The following is a 21045-nucleotide window of genomic DNA, read 5'->3' as shown; positions in this document are numbered from 1 at the left end:
GTTAAGTTTGTAATTTTTTGCAATAAAGAAAAAGAGACAATTCTTTAGGAATAGATTCCAAGCTGAAGACATGAGTTTATTGAATGTCTGAGAGATTTGTATTCAAATACAGTTAAAAAACCACATAATCCACCAGTACATCCCAAACAGTTTACAAGATGGAAATCTCCAGTATTCATATAACATAGTTTACAAAAAGGAAAATACAGCACCTAAATGTGAAGGTTATGTTCCACTTATATGATGCACAGTTAGATTATCACTTCATGAAGAGTTGTAAGTCAAGTCTGAAGAATAAATTACTGAGATACAGTTTTATGAAAAGCTGGATTTCTATGTCAATTTCCCTATTACTTATAAGATCTGCTCAGGCAAGAAAATACTGTTTCTAGTAAACAAATTGTCCAATCTGTGACCATCAGTTGTGTTGTTTAACATAAAATGCTATGGAAATTCCCTTGAGAATTATGTAAGCAGCTGTACAGTTTTTTTTAGAAGTCTGTTTTACTCAAACTACATGTAGTTTTCCTAGTAAATGTAAGTAAACTACCATTTAACTACTACTAGCTTTAATGGATTTGTGAAGAAGTATAGCAGTGTGAAAGAGTACTGAAAGCAAAGAATGTATTCAGATTTCTGGCATCTTTTGCTTGCAATGGGATTTTTTGGTATAAATTAGTTATATAACAGGAAAGGAGACTATAATGTTCTGAGAGAGAGTTGTATACCAGCAGTTGAGTAGTTTCTGTTTAAAATTCCTGTGGAGAACAGAAACTGATAATACCACACTTCTATTAAGAGCAGCTAAAATAGAATCTTTGTATTAATTCTTTTTTCTAATTAGACACTCTAAAGAGATTACAATTAACAGTAGAAATAAAAGTATGCAAGTACCAAAACTTAGAAATAGCTCATATTCATCATTTTCAATAACAGCATTCTGGCTTTGAAAGCTGAAATTTCATTAAAAACAGAAATAAAAACTTCTGGAAAACAAAGTCTGCTTTCGCTAATTTAACCTATTAAATTCGCCCTACTTTTACATCAATAAAAAGGTGTCAAACATCACTCTGAGCAAAACCTGAAGCATTCTGAGCTTTCAGAAGTGACGACACTATTTTTACTTATTCCAGGCCTTAACTGATAAACAGTACCACTAAATAAAAAAAAAATTAAGTCATTTGCAGTTTACAATTAATTACACCTATTTGTTACCCAACGCTTCCCTTTAAAAATGGATTCTTTCATATTCCAAATGAAAATTTAAAGAGCTCTTTCTTGCCTGTCAGGCAAATCACTACTTGTGCAAATTTAAATACAGTACATTGACCTAATGTAACAGTGGACAGATAGCAAAAGAAGTGTTCAACAAAGCTGTTGCACACTAAGACTTTTTCAGTGTGGAGAGTATGTCTACAATAAAGTGCTTCTCTTAACAAGTTTATTAAGAATAGTATATATAGATGTTTACCTAGTTTTAAAGCTTAAATTCCTTAGTAAATGGTTTAGCCTCCCTGTACACCCCCAATCCCGCAAGGCACATTCAAAACACAAGCAAAGCACTGACTGTGAAGGATTAAACTACAATTCAAAAAATTAAGTGGTAGTAAACTACTGACTAGGTTTGTAAACAGTACCGTCCCGTTGGATCTCATGCATTATTGAAGTGAGTTTCTGTGGGAGCAGCTGCTGAACTCCAGATTTAACAATCAAGGCAGCTTTCTTAATAAAATGCTATTGTGCCTTAGTGTTTTGGTGTGGAATCCCACCTTTTTCATCACTTGAACAAAAAAAAAGTCACATTTGATGCATTTAAACCTGTGGCCTTAATTTACAGTAAACACAATTGATTAGTGGCTGGTTTAGATCTATTTTGTTTTGGGGGTTTGTTTTAAATGCACGTGATGTTCACCTCTTCTGTTGAACCTTACAATGAAGTTGTGCTCAGTACTCTTAAGAGAAGGTTTTGGTTATGTTAAAACATAGCTGGCCTGTTTTTTTGGAGGCCATAACTTTGACCTGATAAAAACTGACTTGATAGGAGTAATTAGCTTCTGTAAAACTAAAATGGCTTTAGGATCAAATTCAGTAATTACTCTTTTCAGGTTCTTTTAAGACCAACTTTCTAAGTTTCTTTAAAAACAATGTTACAACGTCCATCACTGCAAGTGATCTCTTATATTGAAATGGGACATGCTTCCACAGATGTTTCACAGAAATTAAGTAATTCCACCAACACCAGACAGAGCTTACAAAAAGGGTCTAAGTGCTCTCACAAGGTACACATAGCTAAACATTGCCTTCATACCACAGAAGATGATGCTCTATGAGCAAGAGGCATTCCACTGCTTTTCAGAAAAAGATCACATTGAGTTCATTTTATCTTTCTCAGCTCTTGCAGCAGAGCAAACAATACCAGAAGTATCAAAACCAGAGCTCCAAGTTTTCCTCATTTGACATTCCAGCTTAGCGTTTTATCACCACCTGCTCATATGCTCCAGATCCTACTCTGAAAGTTTGAAAAAGGTTCAGTGTTAATTTAAATGGAAGCTAAATAGCAATTATCACATATCAGCAAGTGTATTGATTAAACAACCCATTCCTCCCCAAAAAAACCCAACAAAACCAAACAAACAGCAAGTACGAAACCAGCTAAATGTGAAGGGTAGAAAACATTTGTCATTATTACTATGCCATGGAGTCCCTACTCTTTAATGCACTAAAGAGATTTTGTTATACTACAGTCAAAATGAAAAAAGAGTAATGTTACTGAACAAGCAGTTACTGTTGGACTTCACTAGAATTTGTTTAACATCATGTTTAGGGTACCCATCCCCACAGCTATATCATATGCAGCTAATACTCTTTATATACGTTTATACATAAACAGGTCGATGTGTCTAAAAAACTGAGAAAGTGATTGTCATCTTACATTAAGATACAAGAAAAACATCTTCAGCCTTTTGTTCACTTGAATTGTAAACAAAACTTACTCACCTCCCACACTGCAGCCCATAGTGGGTGGTTTTCCACAGCAGATTGCAGTACTATGTAAAAAATTCATTGGGCAAGCTCTGCCTTGGTACAGTATTGTGCCTGGACTGTTCTGGCAGCTGCATTAGGACAGATCTCTGTGTGCTACAGGAGTGTGTTCTGTACCCTTTCATGTGATCCTAGACAGGTATTGGTGTGCCCAGCTTGCAGATGAGCCAGTTAATTTAACCATTAGTACTACATGCACGTATAAAATGCAATTATTTCATGACTTCAATATATTATCAACTGTCTTTATACCTAAGTCCTATTACTAAGCAATAGTAATGCCTGTACCTATTACTAAGCAATAGTAATTGCTGAAATACTGAGGCTATTCTGATTTCTTCAGTTATAGATGTTGAGTTATGTTGGACTGCAGAAACGCAGTATTAGAACATATTCTTGCTTGGTTTTCATGGTTTCTCATCTGAAGATTAATACATTCAGGTCAAGTCATATATCAGGATTGAAGAAGGTTTAGAAAAGGAAAAAAGGTCTCTGCTTCTAACCTGAAGCAGATTATCGAAAGAGTTCAGGGCTGCAAATAGTTGAAAGATGAACAAGCCATTGAAACAAGTAATGTAACAAATGGAAACAGGATTTGTGAGAAAAACTAAACTGAAGAAAATGAGGCTTGTTATCAGGAAGATGTAACAGTTTGGTACTCTAAAGGCAGATGTGTAAAACGCTTAAAATTTTCTTCCCACTCCAGAGTAATGTAATAAGGCTGTAGAGCTCCCATTTGAAACTGGTGTCTGTTTCCTGTGTCCATACTGAAATGCCTGTATCTGAAAACCTTGGAACAGAGACTCTTCAGAAACTCTGAAAGTTATAATTCTTATGGCTGACACATCTGTTCTGTTTTGGAACTGTGTCCTATTTTAAAAACTGACAGTCTAGCTCTTTTGGTGCTTTTTAATGATACAGAATAGAAAGATGCTAAGGTCAAGAATGTAGATACAGAGTGATTGCTGTATAAGATGCATTTTCATTTAATATTGCCTATGGATTAGTTGTTCAGGCTACATACCTGTTAGGTAGATGGTGGCTTCCAAAAGAAGTGCTTCCACCAGGGCCCACAAATAATCTTAAACCTTCTTCTAAAAGGCAAATGATTAAAATATGTTAGCGTTCTTTAATGCTGTCCTAGCTAAATCCACGTAATTTTAAATCTACCCATTTTGCAGCTGACACTTTCAGATGCAAGTACTTTAGGTAATGAAGAACCAACTTCATGGTGAAGGTTGGAGGAAGTACCTTTGTCATAGATTTGCACCTGCTCTTTTAGGCTTAAAGTAATCACTTGGGAAAGCTCCCGGAGTCATGTTAAGAGTATTTTCAATTTCTGATAGGTAAGATAAAGTAGAAAATGTAGCACAGTCCTTATGAATACACACAGGGACTGTGAAGGGAGTGGGTTTTCCTAAGGCCTGTAATGTACATAAATTTTCTGTAAGCTTCCTTATTTATCTCCATACCTTCTGCACTTGAGTCTAAACTGAAGTCTTGACTCTGGAGTATTTTTTCAACTATATCATCAGCATCAACTCTGGTAGCATCAACCCTCTTCAGCTGGGACTCCACAGAGTCTTGCTTTACAGGATGTCTGGAAAAATAAATGTATTTAGGCTCTTAGACATGATAAAGTAATTTACTTGTGCTAGATAAGGCTTTCAGATTAAGCGTACCTGCTTTGTTTTTCTGGTGGTGCATCTTCAGTGGATGTATCAGTATCAGCTTCAGCTACTTTTGGCTCAGTCTCTTCACATGGCTCTAGAATACTTCCAGTTCCTGTTGAGGTACTTCCCACTGAGGTACTCCCCACTGAGGTGTTTCTCCTGTGGCAGAGTTCAGACAGACTGGATGACCTAGAGTGACATGTGCTATATCCTGTTGGGAAAATGCAAGAGAGATGGGTTAGATAGGTTTTTGACAGGCCAGGTCCATCCTGAAAGCAGATTTTGTTTTGTCTTTGTATAAAGGGACCTTCAAAAGCCCTATGAATGTATGTGCATACATCAACTAGAAACTGACTTCAGATTTTGTATTCTAGCACCTGCCATTTTCTTTTTGTTCTAAGCAATTCCTGTTTATATCAGAACAATTAGAATGACAAATATCATCTCCTTAAGCTTTTAGATCTAAGTCTCCATTTTTTTACTCATGGAAGAGGTAAAAATCTCATTCAGATATATTAATTGGAGGGAACAAAGGCAAAAAGCTGTCTTGCATCTGAAGAGATAATCCAGTAAATCCAGTACATTTTAAGAGGGAAAACATGTTACCATTGCCACACCTGAAACTTCAAGGAAAAAAGCTTTCAATGCAAACCCTTTTTAAAACATAAACTTATTTTCCACTGTCTAAGCCTGTGAAAGAAATATAATCCCCAACAACTCATAACAAAATTGTGAACAGCTACCTGACAGTTTTGATTGCTGACTTGCATAGCTTGATGTTCTGGAGTGTCCACATGCACCAAGTTCATCTGGGACTGAGGCACTCTTTGACGAGACATCTGCAACATCGGCAAGTCACACAGTGTTCCTAAAGCCAACTTTATTGCTACTTTCACAGTAATCTTGATTAGATTCAAAAGTCACATTTCCCAGAGGGGTTAGAGATTTGACACCGATTTTCTACAAACCTTTTGGAGATTCAAGTGCTGCAAAAATACCATGTATGTTAATAAATATACATTCTTTAAAAAATAAAGGTCATAATATGTATCTGAGCAAAACAGAGAGGACCATTGGGTTAGACAGACTTGTATGAAATGTAGCTGTAGATTTGCCTAGTGTTAATATTAAAGAGATGATCATTCTTTCTCCAGTATCATAGTAGAACGTTGGGCCAGATGTTTTCTGTCTGAAAAGCTAACCTGCTTAAAAACTTCAGCTGTGTTTGAAGCAGAAACTCACAAACCATGTAAGAAGGTTCCTTTGCAGGCTGTCAGCATCCCTTTCAGATTTGCAGTATTTTGAACATCTTGAAACTATGAGACCAGTTATAAAAGCATTGAAAAATTAAGAGCATTATTCTATACCTGCTATACCCAGATGTGCTACTTTTAAATTTTCTCCACCTTTCCTGTCTTCATGCAAAGACTCTGATTCTCCAGCAATTGCTATAGATGTTGCTGTAGAAGGAGGCCTGTAAGAAAAAGGTGGTTAAGATTTGCTGTACTTCTGTTGTAATCCCTCCAAAATAATCAGCGCATCGTTTTCCTTTCAAATATGTTGGCATCATTCATACTGTGCATCAAGTTAACAGACCTACAGTTCTTTTCTGGAAACATGCTGCCTATTCTCCATTAAGGAAAATGAAAAAAAAAAAAAGGAAGTTTTTGCTAGGGAGCTTAAAGACATTTTACAGAATCAATCTGCTTAGCCCTCAGGCTTCTGGGGATCCTGGGAAAGGCTTTTTCTTTTTTGATGATTGGTGGAGTGATTTGTCTTTAATTTGAAGTTGTTTCTTATTTTTCTAAGTGTATGAATCACAGGACAGTTTACACACTAAGAATATTTGTAATTCAGTACTTGAAGGAATACATGAGAAGGTGTTAAGTTTAAAAAAAAAAACCCAACGTGCACAACAGTTGGCCAAGGTGGCTTCTGTGCTGTGACACAATCCTGGCTTTGTCTCATCCCTGTCATAGAGCAGGAAATTATTCTGGGCTGATAACCCTCCCAACTCCTAATTAAAGGGCCTATGGCACCATCTCCATGTATTGCACTCTAAATTTTACCTTCTACAAAATCAAAAAGCATCATGTATGATGTAGTTTACATTTTACTTCAATATTAAAACCTCATAATAAAGCTCAAGTGCTTGTTTGAGTTAATACCAAGACCCAAAGAGAGATCTTATTTAAATTAATAAACCTCTTCGTTTGTGTTTTGCTAGTGCAGAAGAAACTAATTTGAAAATGACAAAGTACAAGCAATCTCTTGCAAGGAAACACAACCAAAATACATTTCAAGATATTACCTACAGGATTTTTTAATGCTTTCTTATTTTCTACGTTGGGAACAGACTGTTGGTCTGTATACAAATGGGTATTTGTTGACATTTTTAGATTTGATATAGTCAATAAATTAGTCACTGTCTTCATGTAGAGTAAGGTTATGTTTGAAAGTAAAGAGAGAAAGAAGAAAGCACTTCTAGAAATACAGTGCTTGTGTGACTTGACTGCATAACATACTTTTGAAAACAAGAACGGAATGGTTTCAGGGATGTCATCCCAGATCAAACACCAAGCCTTCTAGGCTTCTTCATGAAATATGTAGTTGATGCCAGATTATGAAACTGTTTTAAGGTTTATTTTTCCTTCTACAAAGGACATCTGGATTAGATAAATTGTTTGTTCTGTTTGTGTTGAAAGTTTATGTTCCAGGAAATGGTTATATCACCAGTTTGGAAGAAAATGCCAAGTCTGAATAATTTGAGTAAGAGATTTTTTCCCATGAACCCAGAGAGCTATTTAGATACTAATTTCAACTCCTTCGGTACAAGGCAGTAAAAAACAAATACACTGCTTTGTTAGTATCCAAGACTAATGATTAGTTGCCTTTGAGGAATTGTTTATCAGTTCCAGTGATGTATTTGTTAGTAGGTCTGACTCTAAAGTAAATCTACTGAAGTCGTTCTGAAGTAAAGATGCTAAGTAAGTTGGGATACAGAAAAGTTTTGCCAATCAGACAAATTCAAATAATACCCTCTTGCTATTTATTCAGTAAGCACAAGATGAGATTCTGCAGTTGTTCAGTGTTCTATTCTTCTCATTAAAGGTTAGTAGAAGAGAAGAAAAAGGACATTTAGTGGTGTAAGGGGACATTGAAAAGTGCTGTGGAAAATCACCTAAGCCAGACTGGTACAAAACCACAGCACAACTATTACACTTCCTTAACTACAGAGTAAGACAATGAGGCCAAAAGATCCTCAGTGTATAGCAGTGAATTTTCCTAGCTCCCTGCCCCTCAGATGTTACCTATTGCATCTTTTACCAAGCTGCAGAATATCTTTGCTAAGTAAATATCTGTAAGTGCTTTCTCTTGTACTAAGTCACATCACACTTCTGTTGTTTGTTGGGGGTTTTTTGCAAATTAATATTTCAAAGTCATCTGAGACTTGTGAATAAAAAGTATAGCAGCACATTTTCCAGACACAAGTATTAGTCAGATCACCCCATACCAAGTATATGTATATAAGGTTGTTGCAGGAACAGTTTCCCTGAAGTGTTTTTTTTTACATTACAGATGTACAGGTGAGTATTCTGTGCTTGATACCAAGTACCTAACAGCAAGAACTATGACACTTCTACTGGCAATTATACCGTGTTAGTCATTATTCAGCTACCGCTGTTGCCAGATTGGAGAGATGTAAAAACACAAATTAGAAGTGTAATTCTCAACATGGAATGTATGATCAAAATACCACCCCACAGAGATTTTTCACAAACTTACGTTTTAAAGCATGGGTCTCCAGACATCAGCTGCATGTTGATCAAAACCTACACATTAAGAAAACAAAATACATCATAAGAAAAAAAATTGTTTGTGACACATACGTGGTCATGTAAATAAGTTATATTTGCCACTAATGTTATATTTAATGAAAATAAAATGCCATAATCACACATGCAAAAAACAATATCATTTTTCTTAGGCATACAAAGAACACAAAACACCATTTAAAGTAACATAGTTACACATACAAGATTCTGAAAAAGAAATATATATCAAGGAGAATCTTAGAATTATTAATAATTAAGATGGCTTCAAGGGAAAAACAGAGCCAAGAAACCTAAAACCCGAATGATCAAACAGAACATTGTTTAGAGCAGTGGATGCTGAAGTATGTGCTTTGCTGAGGGTGTTCAGCAAACTGCTGGCTCTCAGTACGGGTTGTGCCAACATCAGAGACAGCAAAAGCACCCAGGGTAAATAAGCCATAGGACACAGTGCATTGAAGGCTTGTTAGGCAGGCCAAAGCCATCCATTACAAGCGTTCCGGACAGTCTGGGACTGTCAGATCAGAAAGTCCCTGCACAGACCATATACTGAATAATGTGGAAAATTTATCCTGGTGTCCCAGTAGGAAAAAAAAATTAAAATTACTTGAAACAATCTCAATGTAATTATTTTTAGGTTTATGGGGCTTATTCAGTTTTTTTCTCTCCCTGGACTAAGGGAAGAGGATATCAGAGTGGATGTCTCGCAAGAATTCTCCCCAACTGTTAGAGTGATTACTATCAAACAGAAAACAGGAAAATCCCAGGAGTCATCCCAGGTATTGGAGGTGGCTTGTACATATATAAGCCAATTAATAGATCCACTCTCAGAAAGATGCACAGAATGTTGCCCAGTCTTGAAGATACCATACATTAACATGTTCATTTTCAGCTCCCCTTAGACTAGGAACACCTTTTAAAAGCTTTTCTTTTACAGTTATCCAGTTCCATTTCAAGATAGGGCAAATTATATTTTTGACTGCATGGATTTTAATGATTGTCTCTAAACAACACTTTTGGTTTTACTTCAAATAGCTTTCCTTCCAGAAAGAGGTTCAGCAAATAAGTTTTGAATTTCATTAAGTGCTTAATAATAGCACTTCTTCTCTGCTTTATTACTTTAAGTATGATAAAGGAAAGAAATTACTTTGAGAATGGAGTTGTCTTGTCTTGTATTTTTGGTATCATAACCTTCCAGTAAACAGCGACGAGTGGTATTTCCCGATCCAGCAAATTCTGCTAGATTTAGATCTGCAAATCCCAGCTGTTAAGAGAAAATGACAATTAGCAATAAGCATTTGGCAAATGAAGGTACTTGCTAATTACACATTAAGTACCACTCAATAGCAGTTTCATTCAAATATTAGAATGCCCATTTAAGGGAATGGACCGAGGCAAAAAGCAGAAAACAAACCCAGAAAAAATTCAGCATAGTTATATTTTCAGTTAAAAATTTAAAGTGCCAAGAGAGGAAAACAATGAGGAGAGTTTTCTTTATCATTTAATGTAAATGTTTACTTTTACTAACCCTTTCCGCATACCAGCCTGAAAGAGAAAAAGTTTTGGTGGTACAACATTGTTACATACTTAATTAAACACACTGATTGAAAGTTCCAACAGCACTGTGTCACTATAATGTATATTATGAAGTCATGGGTGTTAAGTACTATTCTGGAATTACTGTAAAAGGGCATAGAATGGCAAGAAAGAAAAGCTTATCTGTAGGCAAAATTAGCTACATCTCAATTTACCTTTGCATATGCCTTTCCTCCTTTTAATTCCTAGAAGAAAAAAGGAAAAAAGACATACCATTAAGCCATTAAATAGACTGACTCAGGATTTTTCATTGGTTTTTTTTAGAAAAGCAGGTATTAATCTTTATTTTGAAATAGCCACACATTTGCTAGACTATGTTGTTGTCATTTAGACCTTAATATTCATAATGCCTTTGGAGCAGGCCAGCAAGACACTGTTTTCTTGGAGAGAGGAATGGCAAATGCCCGATGCCAGCTGGCATTGGGCTCTTACAAGGTCTGGTCCCAAAGGTAGGACATACTGCATGCAAAATTCTGGTACTTAGCACAGTTCAAGGCTTCTAAGCTTACTGCTTCTTGCTGGAAGTATCAATCAAGAGCTAACTTCATAAACACTGAAGAGAAATTCCTTTGCTGCCCTGCTGGAAAAAGGGTTTTCTTCAATAAAAACATAAAACCCCCATAAATTAGTCAAAGTAAAGGAAGTAATAAGATTACTACAAAATTTTGACTAAAGGAATACCTGGTGTGATTGCAGCTAAAATTTGCTTTATGAAGTTTATCAGACATTCAAAAATGAAAACAAAACCAAGGAAGAATGAGCAAGGAAAGAGGAGAGGAGGGGGAAGAAAGCTGCTTACCTTCCGTACAGACACCCTGCAAGTGCAGGTATCCAGAATCCCTGTTGTGGCACTGGCACTGATCTTACACATAAAGAAGAACTTTTTCTTCCAGCGGACACAGTTCGCCTGCACTACTTCCCTGCAAGCAGAGAGCATGTGCTCACTGTTAGTTGCACATACACTCAGAACCACACACTGCAATCAGACAGCTCAAGAACAAACACTGGTTCCACTCCTTGTAGAGCGGCCACTTCATGCAAATTCTGGTCCAAGGTGTGAATAATAACAATAATCCCCCATTCTGCACTTAACAGTAGCATGACTAATAACTGTTTCAGGCCTTGAACACAGTATTAGACCTCCAGAAGAGTTAAACAACCATGTGTTTTTTCAAATGAAGAGAGTGTAATTTCTGCGGTTTGCCCCAGGAGAGTGAAGTCTTCCCGAACATCAGCTCCCAGGCACTGTCTCCTAAGCTGCTGAGCTTTGCAATGTGCTGAAGACAGCAACTTTGACAAGTAGTTTTTCAGTTCAGAGAAAAGGAGCGTCATACAAACAAAACTACATAAATTTGAGGCCTGGAAAAGTAGAAAGGAGATGATGTGCAATAACCAGAGACAAAGTAATGCTTTTGGGGCAAATGAGAATTGCAGCTACATACTGTGAGCTTGCCATTTGAGAGCAAAATAAGCTGACACATCTGAAGAGATCTGTTTCTCACAGGAGGATAACAATCTGACAGTATGATGCAGTGAGAAAAAGGCAGGATGAAGGATGCTTTCAGTTAGGAATGTCATTTTATAAAGCTCAGACAGAACACATTCTGTTTGGGCAATTCTGACCAAGAACAGACTCCAAAATGAAAAGGCACAGGGAGGACAACTAGAAAACCCCTGTATCTTAAAAGAAAAAAAAAATCCTGATAATTTCTTCTATCAGTCTTGTCTTCACTGTCTTCACATATAAACATATGTCTCTTTTCCTAATACAAAAATTCCTATGTTTTATACTAACTTCTGACAGCAGCTTATTATTGAAGAAGAAGTTTGAAGTCTTTAGCAGATAGAATCCTATGGTTCTGCAGAAGCTGGAGCCAGAGTTCATCATGTGTATAGAAAAATGAAGAATTGCAGGGTGCTCACAAAAGCTCTCTTTGCTATGCTGGTGAGACTGCCAGCTCCAGGGCTCACAGGCACTGTGACTTCCTAAGGTGGGAATAAATCAGCCAGCCTAAAATGAGTCAGTGTAATGACCACAACAGACTAACAGATTCTGATGATACAACACTGAGTCACATTCAAGCATGTGACCTGGAAGGAACATGCTCTGTAAACACCATGATCTACTCTTTATCTGGGATGTTTTACATTGCAAACTTTCCTGTATTGTGGGAAAAAATTAATCCCATCCTGCTGTCATGTGAGTTATTTAAATATACATAAGAACCAGAATTCAAAAAAGGCAAATTACAAATAGTCACATCTCTATTGAAACAGGCTCAGACAAGAAGACATCATGTAAAATTCACCCTTAAAAGGGATAAGAACTGCTAGCATTTGTGACACATGAAACACTGCCACTAAATTGAAAGAGTTCACTTGTCATCCATAAAGGTCAGAAAACCCTTTCTCATAACATCTGTTTGTTGCAGAAGTAGGACAGCAGTCATCATCATCATCATCCTTCCCACCCTTTCCTTGTCACCCAGGACACCACTGGCTCTACCAATAACAGCATCACTTTTGCTGCTATTCATCATTTCACTATGTTCTTGGAGTGTTTTTGCTTCTGTAACATTTCCAATTAGTAATAATGATACTTTTTTCCACTGAAAAAGTATTTTTGTAAACTCATGAAGTCAAAGTGATGTGCCAAAATCTTTGTACTACTCAGGATAATGGTTCAAGTTGTTTCTGCTTCTCAGAACAGCCTTCTGTCTCTACAGCAAAGTCAAAGGGGCTGCACAGTTGCAGTGTTGTGGACATTACTCACATTGTAGTAAAAGATAATGCAGTGAACATTAAACTCATTTTTGCTTGCAAATGCAAGAGAAATATAAGTAACATCTGCTTGAGGAATCTAAGTATCCTTAAAACCTTTAAGGATTTTGAATTTATTTCAACATATCAATACTATATGGGTATAATGGTTCAAGTAAGGAATATAGCATGAAACCACTCTGCTTTTGATAGACTCAGTCCACTCATATCACAGGCCAGGATTTGCAAACAAGAAGCAGAAGTGGCCGTAAAAAGGATTCAGTTATGGATCCTGATGGTCTGATTTTTCTAAAAATAAAATCAAAACCAGGAATCCTGTTTCCTTCTCATAAGGATATCAGAAAAAAAGTATCATTAGATTCTTTCACTGGCATATAAATCAAAAGATATTTGAAAAATTTGTACACAATTTTAAAAAACCAAACCAAACAAAAAACTAAACAAAAAACCCCCCACCAAAACCCAACCTACTGCCCCTATTCCCACTAAACAGTCCTTCTAATTCCACTATATAAAAGAAAAAAATTGATGTATTTTAATTCAGGAATTTTTTTTTTGTAAAGAGAAGTACCATCTAGCTATTCCCGTTGTGCTGAAAAAAGGTCTAATAATCAGAACATTTAACTTCAACAGTAACATCTAAGTTTATAAGATTCTTAGGTAAGTGCCAGGCCTTTAGAAAATAAACAGCTGTATTGATTGGCTGCTATGGAAATGAACCCAGATAACTTCTGGCAGCTATTGCTGTGCTGCAGCACGCTGGGGAGAGCTTTCCGTTCTGAGTCAGTTTCCTACAAACCTCCCCGTCACTTCACCACATGCAAAGCAAAACCAGTTGTTTTCTTAATCAAAATGTATCTTAGTTACCAAGATGCACTGGAATACGTACTAGGCTGTAGTGCTTTGGTGTAATTGAATAAATCTGTCAGTAGTACGTAACCAAGAATAAGTTCAATAAACAGATGCTGTAGGATAAAAGGACTCCAAACTATAGTGTGTTACTATCACTGTTTTTTCTTTAGGAGAACAATTTCACATTGACTCAATTTCAAATGCAAGATTTAAGCTGTAGTCAGGTCCTTATTTGTAGATGTTTTGTATACTGAACACAATTGCCTCTTAAAATGTCGAATAAAAGTATTGGATTTTTCTTCTGATACACAACAAAGAAAAAAAGTAAACTCAAAAGACAACGAATCCTACTCCAGTCACCTCCTCATCCTAAAGTGTTACAAGTGATGGACTACTTTTTAAGGCGTTTATGTTCATCAGATTGTTCATTTCCACATGGATAAAATCTATGAATAATAGCTTGTTCCAGCAAATAGCTACAAATGCAAAAATAAATCACTTTTAGGGATCTTTGGTGTCCTGGGGAAAATCCCTTCTTGCTAAATGGAAAAGCTTTAGCATGAGAGGCTCTGAAATAAGCCAAAACTCCTTGTGGACATTTACCAAAAGACTGTGTTCCATTAATCAGAAAATTTGATTTATTTAACAGCCTATTAGGATCTTTAGCCATACGGGGATGATTATGTTAAACTGCTTGTGTTTGTAATGCAATTATTTTAGATTTATTGGTCACCAAAGAAACAATAAATTGGGATCATTGTTTTAAGATGCCATTCAGTCTATGTTCACATGAAAATACTTCCAGTACTACTTTTGGATTCAGCTGGGTCAGTACACTTCTTTATGTCAAAGAAAGTGGTGTTTGCTAATGCATCTTACAGCATGTGAACAGACCCTGAGTTACCCACTCGCTGTAAATACTGTGAAAAAACAGCTTTTTCACTACATGAGGTAAATGAGAATATTATTATTATCTTTTAAAGCCGGTAATTTGATGAGAGTCACCTAAGTTCTGCTTGTTTATTTTAGATGATCTCTCATGTTGATAAGATGGCCTGAGGGAAGTGAGGCTGCTGCAGCTGCACTGGCGAGGCTGAGGAGGTGTTCCCGGGAAGCGCCGCTCGCAGCACTCCCAGCCGGCCCGGGGGGGCACACACAGCCGGCCCGGGGGGGCACTCCCAACCGGCCCGCTCCGGCACCGACACAGCTTGGGCTGAGCAGCACAGATCTCTGCTAGACACATCCATAGACAGAGACCTGTGCATGGCTTTGGGCTATCCCACCTGCTCACAGTCCAGCTCCAGCCCCCAGTGCCTCTGCTCCAGGTGCAGGCACCACAGACACAGGGATCTCTGGTGGCTGGTCCCACCCCCGTGGCTGGCGTTTGCTGTGACCCTGGCTCTCCAGGTGCTGGCACCCAAGTGCTCTGGCCACACTCCCTGGGCAGCTGCTGGCACAATGGACACACAGGGCCTGTGAGCCACAGTCCCACTCCCATGGCATGAGCGTGCTCACTCTGGCCTCTCCTGCTGCTGGCAGCCCTTTGACACTCTTGACTCCAGTTGCTGGCACTCAGACATTCCCTGCCCCACAATGCACACTGAACAAAGAGCCCTTCCCCAGGAAAGAGTCACAATGTTCTTCAACAGGAAGATACAGCAGACATTACTAATTAGAAACAGATTAGACAAACGTACCAACCAGCCCTTTATCCCCTTAACTCCCTATTTCTCCCCACACTTGTTCCTCCTCAAACTCATCCCTTCCTCCACCTTTAGTTCCTCCCCAAATTGTCCCATGATAAGCCTCTTCCCTTGCATCCCATGATGTGTCTCATAGGGAGCAACCCCCTCAGTCCAAAACATGCTTTAGTTTTAGTTCAACATGATGGGTTTCCTGCCTGGACAATGGGGCTACGGGTCTCCTGGACCAGCCCTGGGAGGGGCCCAGAGAAGGCATCCCCTTGTCCAAGCCCATAATTTCAGTTCCCCACCTGCCTGTGTGTCCTTGGGCTTGTGTGGATGGGCTTTGATGGGCTGATGGTTCCTGTGACAGGACTGGGAATAGCTGGAGCTGAGTATTATTTTAGGCTCTCCACTCTCCCCTGCCTTTGCTGACTGTACTCATTTGTGGGTGTGCAAATGGACTTTTATCACCTAAAGCTTCCTCTGATCGATCCCCCTCTGAATAAAGTTAATACAGGTAGCTCTGTCCTTCTGATAAAAATACAGTGTTTAGCAGCCTGGAGTTACTTTTAGTGTAGAAAATAGTATTCTAAAATGGGAGCAATATCCCATTCATATAGATATTTTATATATATACTTTTTAATATGTCTAACATCTTCTGCAGAAAGCTGGAACACCTAACAAAGGCCAGTGTCACCTTGCAGACACTGGAGGAATTGAGGCATTAACCTACAATCTAACAGTCTAGCCACATTATCAGGTTCAGGTACTGAAGATTCAACTTTTCCTAGGCTATCTTTAGTATTAGGAAGGTATTGTTGGACACAGAGTTTTCATTTATACTATACATTAACACAGAAGGCTTTGGCATGCAAGAGTTGAATAACTTCTTGCACTCCTCCTCCCAAAATCTACTTGTATGTGAAATTCATGCAGTGTCATAGTTGAGGGAAATATACAGGTACCCCTTCAACAGGGTCCTGGAGCAGTACTAAGCTACATTTTAAATTTTTATCCAATAACCAAAATGCTAAATTTAGGCTTCATGTAGAAAAGTGCATCACTTGAAGTGCTCAGGGCACGAGCTCCAAAATATATGCTGTAGCAATAAGCTTATGCAAAGCTTTAATGTATTTCTCCATTTAGGAACAAATTTAGTTTACTTTTCCTTCAATATTCTGTTTCCCCCATGCCTGAGGCATATAAGATGATGCATTTTCTCCAACAAAAACATTTTTCCTAAGCATTGCTACAAAACTGAACAAAACAAGTCACTTACAAACAGAGCTTCAACGGTTCACAAATTTCAGGACTAAGCAAACAGCTGGCTCTGCAGGAAGAGCTCCACTTGTTTACAGTGCACAGCTCCCCGGTTAATTTGCTGTTAGTACATGCAAAATTTGAACAGAATAATAATTTTCTATTCCACATGTTTTTACTCATAATAAAACAGGTTACATTTTTAACTAGCAGCATTTCATGTCAACAGCTTCTTATAAAATATGTATAAATTGATTGTGGATGAAAAACTGCTGGGTACAGGCAAATGCAGAGACCTAGAAGGGAATTAGCACTGTGAAGGGTAAACTGCATTAGAAGACTGTAGTCAGCAAGTGAGAGGAAATCGAACATTTGAGACTGTATCTGCAGCAGTGGGCTTGGTTTTAGGGCCTTCTTGGCAGAAGGCTGATGAAGTGAAGCAAGTCCAAGGATGTGAGATGAGGGTCTGGAGTCAGAGATGAATTCTTCTCTGATGCGGGAGAATTTGGAAACATGGGATTTTTACAATCTGATGATGAGGTGAAGGAAGATCTAATTGCCATCTACAGCCATCTCTACTAAGTTAGAAGATGGAGCTAGACATTACTTAGTGAGGAACAGAGAAAGGAAAATAGGCAAAACCAATATAAGTTCCAGTAAAATAAGGGAAAAATGTTCACAGTACAAGTGAGCAGCAGGGCAGGTTGTCTACAAGGACTGGCATCTCCATTACTGCAGATTTTCTACAGCTGACAGGACAAAGCTCTGAGCTACCTGATCCAACTGAAATTAGTCTTGCTTTCAGCAGGCAGCTGGACTCTGTGATCTCTGGTATTATCCTTCACCCTAAATTATTCTGTGAACAGAAATAGTCCTTAAAATATGAAGGCAATCAGGCGCTATGGTACTTGCAAATGGCAGATTTGTGGCAGAAAAATACTGTACTTCATGTACTGTGCTGAGGTCAGGGGGAAAAAAGCCAACAAAGCAACACCAGCTCTTTTAAATCCAAGTGCCAGTTCTGTGTAAGACAGGTACTATCATGCTTGAAGCTTTTCCCACTGTCTCTCCCTCTTCAACAGATGTCTGTCATGTAGCTCTTCTCAAACATTTTTTGTGACAAGTTAGCTGTTGATACATCTCTTATCAGTTCTTACAATTACAGTTAGGGAGGTCTCCCAGGACTGAGCCCTTTTTATATCTGCAATAACCAGTTACACCCCATGCAAAGAGCAGACTGTACAAATATTTTATTTTCCTCTATCCCAAAGATAAACCCTTTCAAAACTAATATTATCTTCTTTACTCCTCTGATTCTTTGGTTTTTTTCAACCATATTTTTTTAATCAGTTCACTAAACACATTTTACTGTAACTATTAATGAAAGGAGAAGTACAAAGAAACTACATGTTGAAAAGTTGTACTTTGTGTAGAGAAGTTCTCCTTCTCATCTTCTCCTCCCTACAGAGGACAGTGTCTGAAAGCTGCTTAACCAACTATCTCTTCACAACTGAGTAATCATTGAGTGGACATTTGAGAATCTGAAAAAAGCAACTACAAAACTGCAAGGTAGGACTTTCATCCCACTGCCAATACTCCTCACAGTACTTGAAAACTTAGTTTGTTTCAAGTTCTCCAGCTGCAAATCCAGTTACAGCCGAAAAAGCTATTAGAAGTAGCATTATCCAGTTCTGAAGACTGTCAGCAGGATTCATACATCATGCAGGAAGATTAGAGTGATGGGGACTGATTCCATGTGACAGGTATGTTTTTCTAACAAGTACTGTAATTTAAAAACAGGGTTAAGCTGTGTTACTATCACTAGAGTTTCTCTTTCAAATGCAATAGCAGCAATCAAGAAAAGAATGGTAAAAAGACAACATGAAGAATCCAGTGAGGCAGAAAACCTACTTGCTGGTGTCACAAAAAAATAGATGTGGTTTTAGACAGTTGAGAAGGAAGTGGCCATGCATCACTAGAAGTAAGAAGTACTTATCTGGCAGATAAGTAAATTCCTACAGAAAACAATTGCATGCTCTAGCCTGTACCTATTAGGAATAGGAATATATTAATGCATGATCTCCCAGGACTTCCCCTCAGGACTCAAGAGGGTACCACCACATTTCTGAAATCCGCTGGAAAATAAAATTATTTTCCAGCGGATGAAAAAGCTTATAGCTCTTGGCCACCTTGAATCTCTATCACATATAGCAATCATAACCAGCTTCTTTAGAATGTTGTTGTGTGAAAGAAAGAAGATAGAAACATCAGCAGTCTAAATTATCATAAATCAGATCTGAAAGGAAGGGGAATATGACCAAGCTGAAGGCTGCAGTCAGAAGAACACACCAAGCAGCTCCTTTTCTTGAGTGGGGTGCAGCTGGAAACCTAGCTAAAAATGGAACTAGCAGGCTTACAGCTCCTGTAGCCTCAGCTGATGGAGCACTGAAAGTACACCCTCAAGAAATCAGATCCTGATTCCCAAAATTTCTTGTATTTCCTCATATTCCATCTGTTCATTTACTGCTGATTGAGCAACAGCTCAGCCTATGAGCCTCAGTTATCTGCTCTAGGGACCTATTAATTTTTGATTCAGCCTTTTAAAATGAGTGCAACTGCAGAAAGCCTATACTTGCTATATATTTATATCTACATTAGAATGGCCACAAATAAATATGCTTAGAATTTAGTCAAGTCTGTACCTTAAAATAGTATTTTTTTCTGTTCAAAATATTAATAGGTGCAATTTCTGCCCTGAAATAATCTTGTGTCCTTTCATGGTGCATTTGCCATTATGTGCACACTATTTTATGACCAGGCAGTATATAGATACATAGTATCCTGGAATCTGCACATGTGTAGTGTATTAATGTATCCAATTTCAAAGAGATCTAGTGTCATTGGCCCGGGCAAAGGTAGAAAGATGCCTTGCCACACAGGAAACCAGGCTTAAGCTAGGAAAGTTTCCTAAATGGAAGTGAGGTTTGTTAGCATAACTTTGCATACATCCACAGCCCACTGGCTGAAAATCCTTTTTTCTAAAACACAATGGTAAAGATCCAGAAATCATGCTAGAACAAAATTTCAAAAAGGGAAGGGCAGGAATTACACTGTATGGCTGATTGTGAGGTTGCTGAAACAACCAAACTGAGCCTCCCCCTCTCCACAACACCCTTCAAGGTTTTCCCTGGTTTAGAGTCAAAACTTATGACACATTCATTCTTGTCAGAATTCCAAGGTCCTGCTCTTGCAGAAACTCTCAAACATTTTTACCAGTTTAAACACCACTGCCACTTAGCTGGTCAATGTCCTTGGATGAAAGTTTTATTTGGCACTACCAGATTACTTTAAAAGTTGATATTCTTGTCCAGTAATTAAACAATTTAGTGTTATAATCCAGAATTTTCTTTTCCCACAGTAAGGATTCACAGATGTGCATAGGGATGTTTCAAACAGAAGTTTTCTAATTGGAGTTCTAGAATAGTATATGCAAACACAAAATGGCAAATTGATGTGGTTTCTATTTACACACCAGCCAGATCACTGTGTACTGTACTATACACACTGCTTTCACCTGGTCACAGAATTTCTGTACACTTCAGGCACACATCTGTGGGAGCCAGAAAAGTAACTGGACTGTGACAAGTCTCCATAATGGCCCAGGTCTCCATAATGTATTTCTTGGGTAGCTCTTTCTCACCAAAGATCTGAGAAATGAAAAACCCTATTTTTTAGTAGCTTGAACTTTTATCAGTCTTCTTTCCATCTCACTTCAGTGATCAGAGGGATGATGTAGGCACCACATTGCTTGCAGGATCAGGACTTTGATCATTCATACAAGCATGATCCATAGAGGGCTGACAAGACAATCACTTGAAACTTTTCATGACAACTTGCTACATACACATGGGCCCCTATTCCAAGGCAACTGCTGCCCTGGGTTTTTATGACATTCTTCTCTGTGAGAAGGCTTTGGAAATAAAAAGCTAATAATGTTAGAGTGCTCTATAGACTATTGGTTGGACTTCTTTTTACTTTCTAAGGCAAGAGGCAACAGGGTATTGGTCTGTATGGGCACCAACTTGAGAACTTCATAACTTCTCCCTAAATAATTAAGTAACAAAAATAAAGCTATTAAGAAAACAGTCAGTTTCCCCCTGTATTATAAAATTTTTTGAATGAGTTTGTCTATAATTTTCTGAAACAATAGAATTCTTTGAATATCTTCTATAAAGCTAAAAAGATCACTACTCTAGGGATATAACTGTCAGCACACAGTGAAACTAACAAATGCATGCAACTGGAAGATTATGGCCATGAGA

The 21045-nt window shown here is 37.9% G+C and overlaps 1 protein-coding gene across 1 annotated transcript; it reads right to left on the bottom strand.

Annotated features, from left to right (window-relative positions):
- Positions 1–43: 43 nt before the first annotated feature.
- Positions 44–11081, bottom strand: FAM102B (family with sequence similarity 102 member B). The gene is made up of 10 exons (XM_031059155.1): positions 10944–11081; positions 10300–10329; positions 9696–9812; positions 8502–8548; positions 6083–6189; positions 5459–5554; positions 4725–4926; positions 4515–4642; positions 4067–4136; positions 44–2509 (listed from the first exon to the last, which is right to left on the bottom strand). Exons 1-10 carry the CDS (start codon positions 11079–11081, stop codon positions 2467–2469), a joined length of 978 nt encoding a protein of 325 aa, XP_030915015.1. The 3' UTR covers positions 44–2466.
- Between the last annotated feature and the right edge of the window lie 9964 nt (positions 11082–21045).

Source organism: Geospiza fortis, unplaced genomic scaffold, assembly GCF_000277835.1.
Source record: "Geospiza fortis unplaced genomic scaffold, GeoFor_1.0 scaffold229, whole genome shotgun sequence".
Classification (NCBI taxonomy): domain Eukaryota; kingdom Metazoa; phylum Chordata; class Aves; order Passeriformes; family Thraupidae; genus Geospiza; species Geospiza fortis.
This window is presented reverse-complemented; position numbering and strand designations above follow the sequence as displayed.